Below are 22,351 nucleotides of genomic sequence, written 5' to 3'. Positions count from 1 at the left end.
AGAGGATTGCAGCAATGGGCTCCCCTCAGTCTGCCTCCAATTGAGTTTAGCCAAGGAAGTCACCAACAGGCAATCAGAGGACAGGAGAGCAAGACAGAGTATTTATTTCCCTAGATTCCTTGCCACTAGGTCACCAAAATTTACCTTTACCCAAGGACTGTTCAGAGATCCTCACCTACCCCAGCTTTAGGCCTAGGAGTGGAAACAGCTTCCCATTGAGACTAACCGCAGGGCAACACCCTGTCTCCTGTAGTTTCCCTAAACCCTGCCCACATCTTTGTAAACGGTATTTTCATTCCCTTATCTTCAAACTACCCTATATGAGCATACCACCTGTTCACTGCCAGGACCCTCACTGATATAATAAGTATGACTTTCCCTACCTTACAAAATTCATAGAAGGTAATGTATATAAAAGTTCTTTATTAAGTATGAAGTGCTATAAAATATAGAGGATTATTTTCTCCTCTTGTTCTCAAGATCCCAAACTCAGACAAACACTCTTAAGAAAATAATTCAACTGTATTATGAACTAAATATACATCTTGGTATAGGGAGTTCTAGGAGTGTAGAATCATGGGAAATTACCAATCATCTTCCAGTCCAAGAGTATCAGTTTATAAATGAGGAGACTAATGCTCAGAGAAATTAAATAATGTACCAAAGTTTCAGAATCAAGTTTCTGGATTCTCCATCCAATTATTAGTAGTTGCTTAATAATTAGTTAATAAATATAAACACAGCAGATCATCAGTGAGTGCACTAACACTCTCTTTCTAGATCTTAGCAGTCCCTTATAATAGGCACTCCATAACTAAATATAGCATAAGAACTAACGATGTAGAGATAACATATCTATCAACAACAATCATACTCCAGTTATCCAGGAAAACCTAATAAAAGGGCAGTATAATCATTAAAATTCAAATAACTTCAAAACTAGGTATTTAAGTGAGTCATCAAAGGCTAGGATTGAAAGGAACCTTAAAAGTCACTTAATCCCAACTCTTCTATGTTGAAAGAGGTCAAAATCAAAACTCTGGGTTAGTGGGACTAAGAATTTAAGCCTTCACACTGCCAATCCAGTGAGTTTCCCAGGACACTCTATTGTTTATACTTCATAATCAAAATATGAAAACTACCAGTCAAATGAAATAAGTGGAAACCGGTGCATCCTGTGGCACGCAGAACTGGTTAATAAAATGCCTCCGTCCCAGTATTTTAAGTAGTCTTACGTATTTTTAAGTGTATGTACGTATCTGAGAAGAGGGTGGCTGGGGGAAATTTTCTATCCCAGTGTTACAATTTAAGTGGTGAAATTTGACTTTGTCTATCCCTTACTCTTAAGATGTCTGACTGATGGGGGAAAAGTGATCTTTCAAGTCCCTTAAAACATTTACCTATAGCTGACAGAAAAATGCATTTAAGGACAAGAGGAGAATTCCTGACTGGTATATCTTTTCTTCTCACTATGGCCTCACCCCAAATTCCTTAGGAATTCCACTGAGGTATGGTGCTGTGGTAAGGAAAATATCAACAGACCACTTGAATTGGATGGCTTTCAGGGTCACGGCCACCAAAAATGATTCAAAATATCTGAGCCTAGTTCCAGAAGTGCAGGAATCCAGTGTTCACAGTGTCTGGCCCAGGAACCAGTTCAGATGTGTGTTTTTTTAAACACCCAAGGGCCCTAACCCGGCTTTAAAAATTAAACTGAAGCTGCAGAAGGGTGGTCAGCAAGCAATGGCATCTGGGTTTGACAGTTCACAGGACTATTGATCTTAACCTAAAAAGAAATAACAGGCTAGGGTAAATATTTTGCAATCCAGTTTAGTCATTAAAATATTCTATTTCTAGCAGAACTCTGGTTTACAATTCTTTTGCAAGACAGACAATATGCCCAGTTTCTTTTCTCATACACTCAAAGCTTGTTCGTTTGCTCTTTTTTTCTGTTGTAGCTGCATTTCCTGTTAGAATCTATGGTTTACAACTATGCATATAACCCTTACTGAATCATAAAATCTCTCCTCTCGATTTATTTTTCCCACATTATTGGTAAATTGCCTTTTTCTTGGAATATTTTTATACCATTAAATTTTAGTTATTGCATATTTTGACATTTAGCCAAATGAGATTCTATAATATGTGTGTTTTTAACTTTTTAGCCTGGAAGAGATTGAAAATGTTTCCATTTTTCTTACATTCCTTCCATCCCCAGTGCGATTTTTCTCCACTCATTTCTCATTCCCTAAGGTAGAGAAACCCACTCACATGCTGGCATTTTGAATGAAACAGGCAAATGTGCAAGCTACTTAGAGAATCTCGATGCAAAGGATACTTTATGGTCCACCTAGCTCGAGATTTTATTGAAATTAATTCAAGCTAATGGAGAAGTTCAGTTCTTCAAGCCTTCCTGACTCGGGATGCTTTCCTGCCAAGTCTTTGGTTTTCTTGATAATAAAGGGTCCACAGCACTTACAGATGGCAATTTCAGGAATGTTTGCCTTATTTTCAGATGCTCCTTTCCAGGTGCATTTAGCTATGTGAGAATAGAGTAGATAATTTACAAGATTTCTTCATAGAAAAAAACATGAATTTTAGTCTTATTTCCCCTACTTTCAATCCCATCTTGATAATTAGTAAGGATGTGGTTACATATATACTAATCCTCTATCTCTATGAGTTTATAATACTTGTTAAAACCAGATAGGAACTAGCTATAATTCCCAGGAACACACATTTTAGTCCTTTAGTCTTCTTTCTGGGTTCCCCAATACAACCGGCTAAATCGTAAATGAAACTCAGTGAGAAAGTGAATTATATGTAACAATTCCAAGGTCTATATGAACATAAGCTTTTCAAGTGTCTAAAAGAAGAGACGCTGCTGGTGAATCTTAGTAGAAAGAAGCAGACACAACTGCTTTTTCATAACCTTGGACTTTAGGCGAGTAACTTTCCTGAACATCGGGCTTCTCAAGTGTGAAAAGAGAATATGTTGAAATTTCTGTGTGGGGGAAATTTTTGGCCAAAATCCCAGGAGGGCCCATTAGTAATGATTACTAATTTTTATAAGGTAGGAGGGAAAGGTTAAAAACTCTTAAGAGACAGAAATCTATAAAAGGTTTTTCTTCAACAAAGTCCTTTTTATTTTCTATTCAAGATGACATTAAGTAATGAACAAAAAGCATTCACATTAAATTTGCTGCTACTACTACTGTTTCCTCCCTTGAAATGTTTCGCGTGTTGAAACGTAAACCCTGTCCCCCCACCTTAGGAAGGCAGGGGAAAAAAAGTTTGCTTACAATTTCTATGGACAGGGCTTGGTTGCCTCTTCCCCTGAGGCAGGTTTGCCCATCTTTTAATTTGAAATGAATGACAGCTATAGGATCCAACCACAAACTTTGCTTTCGAATTTGGGGAACTAAGAGACAGGCTCCCTCTAGTTTCTAATAGCAATATTGGAAAGTGACAAGCAACTACAAGTTTCATGATCATGAAAGATACAAGATTGCAAAATATTATTTCATTTTCTTCTTTTTTTAAAATCTGTGTAATTTATGTTAGAAAATTTTAAAAGCAAACATTCCTGTACCACGATATTCTAGTGACCAAGGAATATGGCACGGCAAACGGTCAGGAAAGCCGTCTGGTCTGAGAGGCAGAATTGGCTAAAAGTCTCCTAACATACCCTCAGAAAGTCTATGATGAGGAGTCACTGAAGTCAAGAGGCTAGCACAGTGCCTGGCACACAAGAAGTGCTCCATAAATAATCAACCCCCTCCTACAAAGAAAGAAAAAAGTATTAGATTACACTTGTGTTAAATGCAAGCCAGGTCCACATAGACATTTTGATCAATTCTGTTTTTCAAATATGGGTTAGTTTTAAATAGATTCTTAAGTTAAAATATTTTAAACCTCCTAGTTTGAAAAGACAGTAGTTTTCTTGTGTAAAAGATGTTTAAAAATATTTCAAACCATTATGGTCAACATGGTAGACATAAACTTTTCAAAATGACCAAATAAAATATGTTTTAAAAACTCATTCTCTATAGAATATAGCTGATTATTAAATTATTTTAAAAATATATTTATTGAGAAGCCACTCAGGCCACATGAAGAGATCCAAAGCACTGTCAGATAGTGTTGTCCCTCCTTTCAAAGAGCCAATGATTTAAGTGGAGACCAGGCAGAAGTCTGTGAAAATCAAATCAAAATATATAATTTAAATCACAGTTCAGAGAAAAGAGGAAGAATTAACTGCTTTAATTGCTAAACAATGACACAATATGTGCATTATTACCCGGTACTAAGGCCTGAATAGGCAGTAGAAAGCAATGGATTTAAATTAGGTATCAACGCATAGGTAAGATTTGGATAGACTCTTATGGGGTGGTAAGGTAGCTTTCCTAAGAGTGAGAGCCCCTGTAGGAAAGCATGCAGAAGAACAGAAGGAGGCACTTGCTAACGTGAGTAAATTTCTTCATCTGAAAAGGAAACTTATGCCAGATAAAATCTAAATTATTGAAATACCTCTGAGAATAGAAAGGAAGAGACCGATGTAAGGCACAATGGATTAAAAAGTCATCAGGGAACACTTACTGAGCTGCAGGGTGTGCCTTTCACATGGATGGTGTTTGATTAACATTTGTGAAGTGGATGATGATTATTCAAACATCAATCAATCAATCAATAGCAATATATATATTTGATGACAATTTTCTAGAAAATGAAGAGACATTATGTATGTGGTCATTTCTTATACTGACACACGCTAAAAGCTAGGGGAAGAATAAAAAGTCATAGTTCCATATAGATATGTCAAAGCTAAATGAATAAAGTAGATTTCTAATGATGTGGCACGTTGCTGGGGTAAATAGTAGTCCTGACAAATAGTTATTTAACATTTTCTTTAAACCATTACTTTTGGATATAAATTGTGTCAGCTAAGTTTTTGACAGTCAAGGCATAGCAAAATATTAAAAATTAAGATCTCTGTAAAAAGTCTAGGTATTCTGGTTATTAATTGAATTATATGTCATTACATGCTTTATTTCATTTACATGCTTTTTTTTTAGATTTATGAATAAGTGACAAAGCTGATGTTTTCATGTGAAAGTTAAAAAGTTTAACTTGGCATCAGTTCAAATGCCCAAATTCTGCTCCAAAAAACATGGAGTAAAGCACCTCATCCTAGATTTTGATAGCAGGAATCACCAGATGTCGCTAAGTATCATAAAACAATCTTGTGATTTTATAGAATAATTAATTTTTAAGCAACACTCCATCTTGATGGGCCTCCAAAGATCATTTAGAACCAAATCGCCACCCAAATAACTAAATGAGTTAAGCAATTAAATGGTGTTATTCAGCATTATCCATATGGGTGCTAAAGAAAGTCTGCCTAAAGGGACGATTTTGTTTTTTTGATAATTGATACTTAACCATTCCTTCTGCTAGCAATTAGCCAACAGGTTCAATTGCTCGTTCACACAACTCCCAGTAGACTCTAGTAATAATCCAACAAAGAGAAAGGATGTTTAGCTTCCATTCTCGCTACAATAACAAGGTGTGTACTTAGTTAACCTAAAATTTGTCCAGCTGCTTAAGTTGAGATGGAAAACTAAATACTTAAGACTTCACATAGTTAAGGATGGGGGAAAAAGTTACTTCTATTCATTAGATTCTAACAAGTTAAGAAGCTACATTGAAGTCATATGTACTTATCCATAGACCTTAAAGGCAAATAATTAATAAATACTATAAAAAGTCTTAAATTATTTTTATCTCATTGTCTTTCCTAACTGAATAAAACATAGCTATGGTAGAAGAGCTTTGACTAAAATCAAAATCTTTTGCATTAAACATAATGAAATTGAAAATATAAAATGGATAGCCCTAAATCTATAATTTCTTGAGAACACAGCAGATATGCATCCGTGAGGAATATTTGTTTAACCTCACAGGCTTATATGATGTGGAGATTGAGAACTATTTGCTTATTAAGTAAACTACACTTTGAGTCCATCATGAGAAACAGTGTTCTGGGAATTAGAGTAATTTATTTTAGAAATCTTGAGGTCACTGCTAAAAACAGAAACATTTGGTAGTAAAACAACCTTCAATGGGACTTGTTCAATTTAGAGTGATTAGAGGTGTGTTTTTAAAAAGGGGGTGGAGGGACACCTGGGTGACTCAGTTGCTTAAGCATCTGCCTTTGACTTAGGTCATGATCTCAAGGTTCTGGGATTGAGCCCCGTGTCAGGCTCCCTGCTCAGCGAGGTGTCTGCTTCTCCCTCTCCCTCTGCCTCTGCCCCTCTCTCTGCTCATGCATGCTCTTTCTTTCTCTCTCTCTCTCAAATAAATAAAAATTTTTAAAAATAAAGAAAAAAATGTTTAAAGTTGCTGCATCCAAGATAAGGAGGTGATGAAATTTTTAATACATGAGGGGAATCTTGCAGAGCTTTAGGTTTTAAGAGAAATTTATGCATTTAAAGCAGAGATGTAGGTTAATAAAATGGCAGAATAGGAAGCAACAAGCTCTCTTTCCACCAACAGACACCAATTTAATAACAACAAATGGACCATCATACCTCTGTGAGAATTCTAGAGGCCAGTTGAGAAGCTACAGTACCCAGGCCATAATTGTGGAGAGACTGGTAGGGCTGGGGAACTCGTGGCCACTGCTGTTTGGGAGGCCCTCATGGAAAAGTGGGAAAAGTGAACAAATCTCCCTTTCTGTGTCCTAGGCTTTTGTCAGATCCCTGCCCTTAACCTGTGACTGGGCCATCAGCATACCTGGCACCACAGTTTTCCTGTGCTTTATCTCTGGCCAGTGGCTGAGATTCAAAACTCCAAACCTTGAAGGACCCAGCAAGGCATGGACCCACTCCTCAACCCCAGAGGCCACGCTCACTGTTTTGTCCCAGAAAAGCAGTCATTGCCTATGTAGGTTCCAGGAGTCTATAGTGAAGCGGAGTGAAAAGCTGCTACCAGGTTATATGCCCTCTGTGTACGCCTCTGTCCCCTGCTGTTGAATGGGCATGCAATGGCACCCAGGGGCCCTTTTGTCCGGAGAGGCAATATACCCTCTTCCAAATATGTTCCAGTAGGGGGAACATTCTCTCCCAGTTGGGCAATCTGGAAGAACTGGATAAATTCCTAGAAACATATGAACTACCAAAACTAAACAGGAAGAAACAGAAAATTTAAACAGACCCATAAGGAGCAAAGAAATCATATCAAACAATAATCCAATTTCTGCCAACAAACAAGAGTCCAGGCCCTAATGACTTCCCATGGGAATTCTACCAAACATTTAAAGAAGAATTAGTACCTGTTCTTCTGAAGCTGTTCCAAAAAATTGAAATGGAAGGAATACTTCCAAACTCATTCTACAAAGCCAGCATTACCTTGATTCCAAAACCAGACAAAGACCCCACTAAAAAGGGGAATTTTTTCAAGATTCTGACATTGGAACGTTTCATTGAGTCAGTAATCTCCCGTAACCTACATTCTTGAGATTGGATTTTTTTGAGCCAAGTTTCTGTTTTATCTTTCTCTTCTACCATCTCATCCTCCGATTCGTTGATTCGTTCTTCTGCCTCATTTACCCTGGCCATCAGAGCATCTAGTTTTGACTGCATTTGATTCATAGCATTTTTAATTTCCAATGTCAGAATCATCAGCATCCCCGAGGGGGTGGAGAAAAAGAGAGATATTTGAACAAATATCTAGAAGAGATATTTGAACAAATTGTAGCTGAAAACTTCCCTAATCTAGCAAAGGAAACAAGCATTCGTGTCCAAGAGGCAGAGAGGACCCCTCCCAAGCTCAACCACAACAAACCTACGCCACATCATGTCATAGTGCATTTCGCAAATATTAGATCCAAGGATACAGTATTGAAAGCAGCCAGGGCAAAGAAATTTCTCACGTACTAAGGCAAAAGTATCAGGATTATGTCAGACCTGTCTAAACAGACCTGGAATGAGAGAAAGGTTGTGGGGGCATTTTTTAAATCTTTCAGAGAAAAACATGCAGCCAAGTATCCTCTATCCAGCAAGGCTGTCATTCAGAATTGATGGAGAGATAAGGACCTTCCAGAATCGCCAGTCACTGACCAATTTCATACCCACGAAACCAGCCCTACAAGAGATATTAAGGGGGGTTCTATAAAAGTAAAAAGGCCCCAAATGTGATACAGAACAGAAAGTTACAATCTATAGAAACAAAGACTTTACAGGCAACATGACATCATTAAAATCATATCTCTCCATAATCACTCTCAATGTGAATGGCCTAAATGCTCCCATAAAATCTCACAGGGTTGCAGATTGGATAAAAAGACATGACCCATCCATTTGCTATCTACAAGAGACTCATTTTGAACCTAAAGATACATCCAGACTGAAAGTAAAGGGATGGAATACCATCTTTCACGCCAATGGACGTCAAAAGAAAGCTGGGGTAGCAATTCTCATATCAGACAGGTTGGATTTTAAACTAAAGACTATAGTTAGAGATACAGAAGGGCACTATATTATTCTTAAAGGATGTATCCAACAAGTGAATATGACAATTATAAATATCTATGCCCCCAACAGGGGAGCAGCAAGATACACAAGCCAACTCTTAACCAGAATAAAGAGACATATAGATAAAAATAAATTAATAGTAGGGGACCTCAACACTCCACTATCAGTAATAGATAGATCACCTAAGCAGAAAATCAACAAAGAAACCAGAGCTTTGAATGCCATACTAGACCAGATGGACCTCATAGATATATATAGAACACTATACCCAAGAACAAAAGAATACTCATTCTATTCTAATGCCCATGGAACATTCTCCAGAATAGAACATGTTCTGGGTCACAAAACAGGTCTCAACCAATACCAAAAGACTGAACTTATCCCCTGCATATTCTCAGACCACAATGCTTTGAAATTGAAACTCAATCACAAGGAAAAATTCGGAAGAAACTCAAACACTTGGAAACTACGAACCATCCTGCTCAAGAATGATTCGATAAACCAGGAAATCAAAAATCTATTTAAACAATTTATGGAGACCAACAAGAATGAAAACACAATGGTCCAAAACCTATGGGACACTGCAAAGGCAGTCCTAAGGGGAAAATACATAGCCATCCAAGCCTCACTCAAAAGAATAGAAAAATCTAAAATGCAGTTTTTATATTCTCACCTCAAGAAGCTGGAACAGCAACAGAAGAACAGGCCTAATCCACGCACGAGAAAGCAGTTAATCAAGATTAGAGCAGAGATCAATGAATTTGAAACCAGGAGCACAGTAGAGCAGATCGACAGAACTAGAAGCTGGTTCTTTAAAAGAATAAATAAAATAGATAAGCCACTGGCAAGACTTATCCAAAAGAATAGAGAACAGAGCCAAATTAATAAAATTATGAATGAAAAGGGAGAGGTCACAACCAACACCAATGAAATAGGAAGAATCATTAGAAACTTTTATCAACAGCTTTATGCCAATAAATTAAGCAACCTGGAAGAGATGGAGGCCTTCCTGGAAACCTATAAACTACCAAGACTGAAACAGGAAGAAACTGATTTTTTAAACAGACCAATTAATTATGAAGAGATTGAAGCAGTGATTAAAAACCTTCCAAAAAACAAAACTCCAGAGCCTGATGGATTCCCCAGGGAATTCTACCAAACATTCAAAAAAGAAATAATACCTATTCTCCTAAAGCTGTTTCAAAAAATAGAAACAGAAGGAAAACTACCAAACTCATTCTATGAGGCCAATATTACCTTGATCCCCAAGCCAGGCAAAGACCCCATCAAAAAGGAGAATTACAGACAGATATCCCTGATGAATATGGACAGCAAAATTCTCAACAAGAACCTAGCCAATAGGATCCAACAGTACATTAAAAGGATTATCCATCATGACCAAGTGGGATTCATCCCTGGGATGCAAGGGTGGTTCAACATTCACAAATCTATCAGTGTGATCAATTATATCAACAAGAAAAAAGTCAAGAATCATATCCTCTCAATAGATGCAGAAAAAGCATTTGACAAAATACAGCATCCTTTCCTGATTAAAACACGTCAGAGTGTAGGGATAGAGGGTACATTCCTCAATCTCATAAAAACCATCTATGAAAAGCCTACAGCAAATATCATTCTCAATGGGGAAAAGCTGGAAGCCTTTCCCTTAAGATCAGGAACACGACAAGGATGCCCACTCTCGCCATTATTATTCAACATAGTACTAGAAGTCCTCGCAACAGCAATCAGACAACAAAAAGGGATAAAAGGTACCCAAATCAGCAAAAAAGAAGTCAAACTGTCTCTCCTTGCAGATGACATGATACTCTATATGGAAAACCCAAAAGACCCCACCCCCAAACTACTAGAAGTTATAGAGCAATTCAGTAATGTGGTGGGATACAAAATCAATGCTGAAAAATCAGTTGCATTTCTATACACGAACAATGAGACTGAAGAAAGAGAAATTAGGGAATCCATTCCATTTACAATAGCACCAAAAATCATACATTATCTGGGAATTAACTTAACCAGAGATGTAAAGGATCTATATTCTAGAAACTACAAATCACTCTTGAAAGACATTGAAGAAGACACAAAAAGATGAAAAAATATTCCATGCTCATGGATCGGAAGAATTAACATAGTTTAAATGTCCATGCTACCCAGAGCAATCTACACTTTCAATGCTATCCCGATCAAAATACAATGACATTTTTCAAAGAACTGGAACAAACAGCCCTTAAATTTGTGTGGAACCAGAAAAGGCCCCGAATAGCCAAGGAATTGTTAAAAAGGAAAAACAAAGCTGGGGCATCACAATGCCAGATTTCAAGCTGTACTACAAAGCTGTGATCACAAAGACAGCATGGTACTGGCACAAAAACAGACACATAGACCCATGGAACAGAATAGAGAACCCAGAAATGGACCCTCGGCTCTTTGGGCAACTAATCTTTGATAAACCAGGAAAAAACATCCAGTGGAAAAAAGACAGTCTCTTCAGTAAATGGTGCTGGGAAAATTGGACAGCTACATGCAAAAGAATGAAACTTGACCACTCTCTCAGACCATACACAAAGATAAACTCTAAATGGATGAAAGACCTCGATGTGAGACAGGAATCCATCAAAATCCTAGAGGAGAGCATAGGCAGCAACCTCTACGACATCAGCCACAGCAACTTTTTCATGACACATCTCCAAAGGCAAGAGAAACAAAGAAAAAATGAACTTGTGGGACTTCATCAAGATAAAAAGCTTCTGCACAGCCAAGGAAACAGTCAAAAAAACTAAGAGGCAGCCCACGGAATGGGAGAAGATATTTGCAAATGACACTACAGATAAAAGACTAGTATCCAAGATCTACAAAGAACTTCTCAAACTCAATACACAAGAAACAAATAAATAAATCATAAAGTGGGCAGAAGATATGAACAGATACTTTTCCAATGAAGACATACAAATGGCTAACAGACACATGAAAAAATGTTCAAAATCATTAGCCATCAGGGAAATTCAAATCAAAACCACACTGAGATACCACCTTACGCCAGTTAGAATGGCAAAAATTGACAAGGCAAGAAACAACAATTGCTGGAGAGGATGTGGAGAAAGGGGGTCCCTCCTACATTGTTGGTGGGAATGCAAGTTGGTACAGCCACTCTGGAAAACAGTGTGGAGGTCCCTTAAAAAGTTAAAAATAGAGCTACCCTATGATCCAGCAATTGCACTACTGGGTATTTACCCCAAAGATACAGACGTAGTGAAGAGAAGGGCCATATGCACCCCAATGTTCATAGCAGCAATGTCCACAATAGCTAAATCGTGGAAGGAGCCAAGGTGCCCTTCAACAGATGACTGGATTAAGAAGTTGTGGTCCATATATACAATGGAATATTACTCAGCTCTCAAAAAGAATGATTTCTCAACATTTGCTGCTACATGGACGGGACTGGAGGAGATAATGCTAAGTGAAATAAGTCAAGCAGAGAAAGACAATTATCATATGGCTTCACTCATCTACGGAACATAAGAAGTAGGAAGATCAGTAGGAGAAGAAAGGGATAAAGAAAGGGGGGTAATCAGAAGGGGGAATGAAGCATGAGAGACTATGGACTCTGAAAAACAAACTGAGGGCTTCGGGGCGGGGAATGGGATAGGCTGGTGATAGGTAGTAAGGAGGGCACATATTGCATGGTGCACTGGGTGTTATACGCAACTAATGAATCATGGAACTTTACATCAAAAACCAGGGATGTACTGTATGGTGACTAACATAATATAATAAAAAATATTATTATAAAAATTATTTTTAAAATGCCTATACTACCCAAAGCAATGTACATATTCAATACAATCCTGATCAAAATAACATCAGTATTTTTCACAGAACTAGAACAAACAATCCTAAAATTTGTATGGAACCAGAAAAGATACTGAATAGCCAAAATAATGTTGAAAAAGAAAACCAAAGCTGGAGGCATCACAATTCTGGACTTCAAGCTGTATTACAAGGCCATAATCATCAAGACAGTATGGTACTGGCACAAAAACAAACACATAGATCAATAGGACAGAATAGAGAACCCAGAAATGGACCCACAACTATATGGCCAACTAATCTGACAAAACAGGAAAGAATACCCAATGGAAAAAAGACAGTCTCTTCAACAAATGGTGTTGGGACATCCAGACAGCAACATGCAGAAAAATGAAACTGGACCACTTTCTTACACCATACACAAAAATAAATTCAAAATGGATGAAAAACCTAAATGTAAGAGAGGAAACCATAAAAATCCTAAGGAGAAAACAGAAAGTAACCTATTTGACCTTGGCCACAGCAATTTCTTACCAGACATATCTCTAGAGGCAAGGGAGACAAAAGCAGAAATAAACTATTGGGACCTCACCAAAATGAAAAGCTACTGCATGGTGAAAGAAACAATCAACAAAACTAAAAGGCATCTGATGGAATGGGAGAAGATATTTGCAAATGACATACTGGATAAAGGGCCAGTATCCAGAATCTATTAAAAAAACTCATCAAAATCAACACCCAAAAAATAAATAATCCAGTTAAGAATTAGGCAGAAGAGAAGACATACAAATGGCTAACAGACATATGAAAAAATGCTCAAAATCACTCATCATCAGGGAAATACAAATCAAAACCACAATGAGATACCACCTCACACCTGTCAGAATGGCTAAAATTAACAACTCAGGAAACAACAGATGTTGGCAAGCATGTGAAGAAAGGGGAAGCACTGCTGGTGGGAATACAAACTGGTACAACCACTCTGGAGAACAGTATGGAGGTTCCTCAAAAAGTTAAAAATAGAACTACCCTACAACCCAGCAATTGCACTACTAGGCATTTATCCAAAGGATACAAAAATAGTGATTCAAAGAGGCACATGCACCCCAATGTTTATAGCACCGCTATCAACAATAGCCAAAATATGGAAAGAGCCCAAATGCCCATCAACTGATGAATGAGTAAAGAAGATGTGGTGTATATGTATACGGTATGGAATATTACTCAGCCATCAAAAAGAACAAAATCTTGCCATTTGCAACAATGTGGATAGAACTAGAGGGTATTACGCTAAGTGAAATAGGTCAGTCAGAGAAAGACAACTATATGATTTCACTCCTATATGGAATTTAAGAAACAAAACAGGTGAACATAGGGAAGGGGAAGGAAAAATAAGATTAGAACAGAGAGGGAGGCAAACCATAAGAGACTCTTAACTATAGAGAACAAAGTGAGGGTTGCTGGTGGGGAAATGGGCGGGAGGATGGGTTAAATGGGTGATGGGCACTAAGGAGGGCACTTGTTGGGATGAGCACTGGGTATTATATGTAAATGATGAATTACTAAATTCTACTTCTAAAACCAATACTATACTATATGTTAGCTAACTTGAATTTAAATACATTTGTTTTTAAAATTTAAGGTCATAAAGACAATGAAAGGCTGTGGAAATGTTCTCGATGAAAAGACATTTAAAGAAACATGATGGGATACCTGGGTGGCTCAGTTGGTTAGGTATCTGACTTCGGCTCAGGTCATGATCTCAGGGTCTTGGGATTGAGCCCCAAGTCTGGCTTTTTGCTCAGTGGGGGTCTCTTGTCCCTTTCCCTCCACCTCTCCCCCTGCTCCTGCTCACGCTCTCTCTCTCTTTCTAAAATAAATAAATAAATAAATAAAATCTTTAAAAAAATAAAAATAAAGAGACATGACAGCTCAGTACAACATCTCAGTTTAGATGGAATTTCATACTCTAGAGGAAAATATTATAAAGGATATTTGTATCAACTAAAAAAACTGGAATATGAATGTCAGACAAAGTATAGTATTAACATTACAAATGTATTAATAACTGTACTGTGGTTACATATAAAGAGAATATCTATAATTTGTTAGGTGCAAAGAGCCATGATGTATGGAACTTACCCCAACTGATTGAGAAAAAATATGTATCATATAGACAGCTAGACAGAGGGGTTGAAAATTAGCAAAAGACAACTATGGGTACAATATTCTTTGTATTAGTTTTATTTCTTCAATTTTTAATAAGTTAAAAATTACTTCCGAACAAGAGGGTAAAAATAACTAATTTTAAAAAGAATATGTAATAATTTGATTAAACTGATAATTCTCTCTCCTAGATTGGCTTAATATTGGTTTAATTTTGTACATTCTTTTCTTCCTCTGAGAGATAATATTCTAAAATTCTTTAAAGATTATTCACAGAGAATCTGTAGGCATAAATGTGTTTTTTGGCAAGGTATTAAGTCAGAGGTTATTTGAATCACTGTACAGTGAGATTTGACTTTTCTGGTTGTCTGTTTCTGCTGAGGCCTCAAGGCTGAAAACAAAAGGTGTTATATATACCCACAAGTCTGAAAAGAGTGTATGGACAATGAGATATCACTGTACACTTAAAACTTAAAAAATAGAGACAAACCAAGTGCTGGTGAGAATGTAGAGAAATTAGGTCTCTCATACATTGCTGGTGAACATGTAAACTTATATAGCCACTCTAGAAAATAGTTTGGCAGTTTCCTAAAAATTAAAATGTTGCTTGTTTTAAAAATCGATGTGTTCCCTAAATTACATGGAGCATCATTGCAATCCAAGGGTTTTTACTTTGCTAAGCAGCCCATTCTACTTTCTTTTTACCAGCTTGCCCTGGTCTGGTGCCAGTCAATGCCACAGCTTTTAAACAGTGGTAATATAAATATTAGTAATTTCTCAGAGAATCCTATTTATAATTGACAAGGTCGTGAAAGTGATAGTCATGACTAAAGTTTGTGTTATCTGGAAAGTCACTTGTGTTTTCTTCCAAATGCAACATACCTGGTTGGCTGAAAGATCACACATGAGAAGTTACTGCCCATCAGTAACAGGTAGCACTAGATCTTACAATGATCAGTTTAACATTCACCTTTTTGGCTTTTGTTTTGGTTTTTTTATTTGCTGTAACTGAGCTTATTTTTGAGGTGTTTACAAAGTCATTTTGTCCAATAAACACAAAGGTACCTTAAGTATTGAAAGTGCTTTTACAGGGAGGTATATAATGAAAATAACAAGGAAAATAATTTTTAATAATTACTTTGAAATAATTCTAAACTTACCGGAAAGTTGCTGTAATAAAAAGAATTCCTATATTTTCCCCCATACTCTCCAATTATTTCTTTATTGCATTTTCTTCTCTGTGTCACACACACACCTACACGCACACCATTTATCATTATTAGTCTTTTTCTGAACCTTTTAAGAGCAATCGAAAGATGTGATGCCCCATCATTTCTGAATACCCTTGTGGTTATTTCCCCCAAATGAAAGGCTATTCTCTTATATAACCAGCACACAAACCTCCAGATCAGGAAATTAACATTAGTACAACACTACCATCCAACTCACAGACCGGATTCAAATGCCCTCAACTGCCCCCAACAATGTGTTTATCCATTTTGATCCAGGATGCCCTCTAGGGATATATGTTGTGTTTGGTTATCATGTCTCTTCAGATTCTTTCAATCTGGATAGTTTCTCTATCTTATATGTTTTCCATATCCTTGACGGTATCCTGTAGAATGACCTTTCACTTAGATCTGTCTGATGTTTCTTTATGACCAGGTTCAAATCATTTAATCTTTGCAGAAATACAGAAACACCACAGATCTTTGCAGAAAATGATTCTGTGCACGTGAAGAGGTACATGATGTAGGTCCATTTCACTACCGATAATATTAACTTTGAAACAAATGTTTCCTGCTTTGGAAGAAAGAGATGGTGTCTTCCTCCAGGGCAAAGAGCAGGCATGCTCACTGCCAATTATAAAAGACTTAGACCTCTAAGCTCAGATTTCCTTTCTAAGCAACACACAGCATCAGTTGGCCCTCTCACATTTTTCTAAGAGAATAGGGGATTCTGGAACTGACAAAAACATTCTGATACTCTTGTTACTGCTATGCTGTAATGAACTGTTCTTTGTCTCTGACCCAGGTATTTCATGTTTTCTCCAGTTATCTATGAAATGTGGCAGGCTCCTATTAGCTTACCAATAGGTAAAATCTCAAACACATCACAATTCTTGACAATGTGATCTGGCCCCATAACCTCTCTGACCTTCTCTTTTAAAACTCTTCCCTTCTTGGGGCACCTGGGTGGCTCAGTGGGTTAAGCATCTGCCTTCAGCTCAGGTCATGATCCCATGAGATCAAACCCCGAGTCAGTCTCCCTGATTAGCAGGGAGCCTTCTTCTCCCTCTCCTGCTCCCCCAGCTTGTGCGTGTGCTGTCAAATAAATAAAATCTTTTAAAAAATAAAAATAAAACTCTCCCCTTCTTTATTGCCCCTTCAGTCACACTTTTCTTCTTCCTTTTCCTTGATCATGGCAAGAAACTTCTCACCTCATGGGCCTTGCACTTATTTTCTGTCTCCCCATAGATCCTCAGAGGTCATTTATTCACCTTTGTGAGGTCTTTAGTCTAATATCACCTTCATTGACTCCACATGCATACAACCTAATTTTTCTCTTTAGGACATATCAACATCTAACATACCATACCACTACATACCATTTTAGGCTAAAATCCAAAACCCTGACAACACCAAATGCTGACAAAGGTATAGAGCAGCAGGAATTCTTATTCATTGCTGATGGGAATGCAAAATGGTATAGCCACTTTGGAAGAGAGTTGGACGATTGGAATGATGTTATAAACATCTTTCATAATTGCCCAAACTAGGAAACAACTAGGATATCCTTCAGTAGATAAATGAATAAATAAGCTGTGGTACATCCATACAATGGAATAGTATTCAGCACTAAAAGAAATAAGCTATGAAGAAATGAGACATGAAGACCTGGAGGAACCTTAAAATGCATCTTATTGAAGAAAAGCCAAGCTGAAAGGGCAACATGCTTTGTGATTCCAACTATATGACATGCTGGAAAAGGCACAATTAGGAAGACAGTAAAAATATTGGTGATTACCAGGGGCTGGGGAGGAAAAGGGAGAGAAAAATGGGTGAAGTACACAGTATTTTTAGGACAGTAAAGCTATTCTGTATGATACAATAATGATAGATACATGTCATTATCCATTTGTCACAATCCACAGAACATACACTGAAAATGACACTTAATTTAAGCCGTGGACTTTGGATGATAATGATATGTCAATATAGGTTCATCAGTTGTTCACTGTATAACTCTGTAGCAGGATGTTGATAGTGGAGAGGTTATATATGTGGGGTAGGGGGCAGGGGAGTACTTACTGTACTTACTGCTCGGTTTTCCTGTGAACCTAAAACTTCTCTAAAGATTGTTTATTTTTAAAAATACAGTGCAAGTGTTTAGAAGAAGCAATAGGCAAAATATGCTAACATCAGAGTCTCATGAAGATAGATTGTTGAGTGAAAAAAGTAAATACATTATTTTTTTTTAAAGATTTATTTATTTGAGAGAGAGCATACACAACCTCAAGCAGGGGGAAGGGCAGAAGGAGAGAAAGAATCTCAAGCAGTCTCCTCTCTGAGCATGGAGCTTGATGCAGGGTTTGATCTCATGACCCTGAGATCATGACCTGAGCCAAAACCAAGAGTCAGACATTTAACTGACTGAGCCATGTATGGAAACATGAACATTGTGCCTCATTCTCATATGTAATAGACAACAGTGTCTAGGAACCGTCAACTAAAGCTCCCTCATGCATAGGCATCCCTTCTCAAAATTGGGTTTGTAGTCCTAGGGAAACGTCCACACCCTTATTCTTAGGAAACAAGAGTGTCAAGATAATGTCCACCAGTAACATCATCGATTACGAATAGGGAAGCATGACTCAAAGTGGTTGTGGAAGCATTAGGAAAGGTCTACGTACATAGCTGTAAGAAACACCAGTGTATCGGTAGGAGAAGAAAGAGATAAGGAAAGGGGGTGTAATCAGAAGGGGGAATGAAGCATGAGAGACTATAGACTCTGGGAAACAAACTGAGGGCTTCAGAGGGGAGGGGAGGTGGGGGGATGGGCTACCCGGTAATGGGTATTAAGGAGGGTACATATTGCATGGTGCACTGGGTGTTATATGCAAACAATGAATCATGGAACACTATATCAAAAACTAAGGATGTACTGTATGGTGACTAACATAACATAAATTATTAAAAAAATAAAAAATAAATTGTCAAGTAAAATATTTATTTCTATTTACATAATCACTTTAATCTTATCTTGACTTGATTACACTGTACATTTTAATCAGAAATATAGAAACTAAAGAATAATTCATATAGTGATGCCTTCTACCTGCCACAATTGGAATCACCTTTTGGAAAGCGTTATTAATGTAAGGCATTCCCAAGAATGTCTATTTCTTGAGATAAGAATAAACCATTCTTAGAATCTTGCATCTGATGCGTCTCTATAATACAAGCTAGAGCAGAGAATCTGTGCCACACGGCACCAGCCAAATGGAGCATAGTTACCACAAGGAATAGAAGACTGTTCAATACAAACTGGGGGCTTCAGAGGGGAGGGGGGTGGGGGAATGGATAGACTGGTGATGGGTAGTAAGGAGGGCACATATTGCATGGTGCACTGGGTGTTATTTGCAACTAATGAATCATCGAACCTTGCATCAGAAACCAGGGATGTACTGTATGGTGACTAACATAACGTAATAAAAAAACATAAAAAAAAAAAAAAAAGACTGTTCAATAATTGGCTCCATTACAGAAAGCCTACAGTTAGTGGGATTAAAACAGATTTACCATGATTCAGTATATTTAGTGAAGAGCAACCCTTGGAAGATAAGGTAAGTTCTTAAATGATAAAATTATGTACCTTTACTGTATTTATGAGCAATACTGTTTTTTTAACTCATGCTTTTGCTTTGTTAGTTTTATCTATAAGTGATCCACCTTTCAGAAGCCATGAATTATCCCGGATGTCTTTTGCTTCCTTCCGTATTCGAAAAAAGACACATATTCAATTGCAGTTTCAGCCTCTTTCTGCAGATGGCATCTGATTTTATGTTGCACAACACTTAAAAGCACAATCAGGTAAAGTTGGCAAGATGTTTGCGGGGCGGGGGGCGGGAAATCCTAGCTAATTCCCAGTAGTCTATGAAGCAATGTGTTAATGGAGTATTTTTATTTTTTTAAGTCATTGAGCCTATAAAATATGTAAATGCTTGATACTTATATGTTCTGTTATCATTGCAAGTGTATGTTTATAAACTGACTCTCTAAATATAAAATTTAGTAAAATAGCAAGAACTGTGTTACAATTAAAGTTAGCAAAAACCAAATATAGTATATTCTCAACTGTATAACAATCCCATCACAGAAGAGGTTGAAGCCAAGCATAATAGTCCTAGGTCAAAAGGAACAAAATATGTATATAAAAGATAAATGAAAGGAAGGTATGATTGATATATTTCCAGTAAATCCATCCACATTTATAGCTCCAAAAATTTTAAGTTATTCAATATGTTCTCTAAATAATAAACCTAGGATTCACATTCCAAAATAAGTTTGTAAAATTATTTTTAACTATAAAAGTAGCACAATTACTGCAAAATAATATGGAATAAAAATCTCCATATAGTATTTTGCAGTTTAAAAATTGTTTTTGAGTTTTTATTACTTTACTGTTGGTTTCCATTTTCATATATCTTTCTCCAGAATTTTAACAAAGACATTTGCATTTATAGTTACATTTATATTACAAAATATTTGTAAATTTTAGATTTGACTTTTCTTTCATGTTGTTTCTCAGAAAACGAAATTTTAGCATTGGGAAATAATTAAATCAGTTTTTGTTTTCCATAGTCAACACAAATGGTACCCTGATTTTCACAATCTAATCTAAGTAGCTCTTTTGAAGTTGTCCTAATATGCTGCTGAATGATTAGAGTATCAGAGAATTAGACTAAAGTGTTTCCATCTCAGTGCACTGGTGAAATACCTTCAAAATAATTTCAAGGAGAATAGATAATCTCAAAGAAAAAAAGATAACATGATTGAGCTACAAAATATACCCTAGAAGATATTTGTTTTCCTGAGATTTGATATTTCCTTTTAAATTCATGATTAAATCTCCCTGTGAAAATGCCAAATGAAAGAATTGTCCACAAGTAGAAAATTTCTACTTCTAAATCAAGAGATATTAAAAGACAATCAGCTTTAGTTATATTGCTCATTAAAAAACTCAGGATTAACCTTTGTATGATAAGGGCATAAAATCAAGATATATTTGGAACTGAACTGGTGAAGAATGTTGTACTGTAGTTTTATAATTAGTACGCTAGATACGTATTTATCTTTATGTATGCAAAATAAAAAGCTCATACACATTAACACATATAGGAATCCAAGAGCATATTTTTCTTACATCTGTTATTAAATGGCACTATATTTCAATTCCTGTCAGTCAAGATTGTCCTTTTTTCTGCTTCAGACACTGTTTACAAAGATGAAAATATATGTATTAGCTTCATGTCATGGTTGATGCTGCATTTGAAACTTATGTAAGGAAATCATGAAAACTTTATTAAAAATCTAAGCTTTACATTCTCAGACTTAGATTAACCTAAAGGCATTTATCGGATGAAAAGCATAAACTTATTTATTAGTGTTCAGTTGGTGTAATGAAGTGGTAAAGTATGTTTCATTTATTTACATTTGCATAAAATACAAGTGATGTTCTCGTACTTTGTACCTCCTTTAAGAGTTATGTCTGATGTAAACATTAACTAAGACTTCTAGCTGATTCTCTGCTGAGAGGAGCTTTTAGTAAAAAACGCCCACTTAATACACAATGTAAAAAAATAAATTTAGATATCAACAACCAATTAGCTTTTCATATGTGAAAAGCCGAATTTTCAGTTAACAGGGTATCTCTATCTCTTTAGAGGTTAATAATTTTAATAATCTCAAATAATATAAAATTTAAAACAAAATGATAATTTCAAAATTATCTTCATTGATTGTAGATATTTGATTTTGGAAAGAGATTTTAAAGAAAAAACCCTTGGCACCTGTTTATCCATTGCTGTTAAGTATTTCATACCTTAAAGTGAGTGTTTTGATACATAAAAGTTATCATTATTATATTAAGCACAACTTAATCACAGCCTGAATTCATCTTGATATAGTTATAATCCTCACAAATATGTTTTTAAAAAGCCTGGTCAGGGGCGCCTGGGTGGCTCAGTCGTTAAGCGTCTGCCTTCGGCTCAGGGAGTGATCCCAGGGTCCTGGGATCGAGTCCCGCATCGGGCTCCCTGCTCCACTGGGAAGCCTGCTTCTCCCTCTCCCACTCCCCCTGCTTGTGTTCCCTCTCTCACTGGCTGTCTCGCTGTCAAATAAATAAAATCTTTAAAAAAATAAAAAATAAAAAGCCTGGTCATCCACAATATAACGTTAAAGCATATTCAAACAATAAAAGATAATATTACCTTCACTTTCCTTTTAGGGAGATAAAAGTATAAAATTTCCCTAATATACTTCTTCTGTAGTCCCTTCACAAATGTTAGGTCCTAAAAGGTTGCCTTGATCTATGATACATGGCTGGGGTGGCAGGTGAGGGCTGGCGGCAATGGCAGCACAGATGAGGGAAGGAGGGCCCTAGACATGGTTAAACAGGCATTAAATAGCCAAGGTGAATTCATTTATGATCTTCATTCCATTTATGAGCTCAGTTTCTTAGAAGAACTGTTCACTAATTGTCAACTTCTAACACATACTTACCCTAATGCCAGTATGTACTCATGACCCATGACTACAGCCATGACT

General features: G+C 36.7%; 1 protein-coding gene across 1 annotated transcript in view; it reads left to right on the top strand.

Annotated features, from left to right (window-relative positions):
• Nucleotides 1-22,351, top strand: part of EYS (eyes shut homolog) — a 1,472,707-nt gene that overhangs the window by 1,443,958 nt on the left and 6,398 nt on the right. The window contains 1 exon segment of the mRNA XM_044387239.3: nucleotides 19,454-19,615. Within this exon segment, the coding sequence (XP_044243174.2) occupies nucleotides 19,454-19,615 (162 nt within the window).

This window comes from Ursus arctos, unplaced genomic scaffold (assembly GCF_023065955.2).
Source record: "Ursus arctos isolate Adak ecotype North America unplaced genomic scaffold, UrsArc2.0 scaffold_29, whole genome shotgun sequence".
NCBI lineage: Eukaryota > Metazoa > Chordata > Mammalia > Carnivora > Ursidae > Ursus > Ursus arctos.
This window is presented reverse-complemented; position numbering and strand designations above follow the sequence as displayed.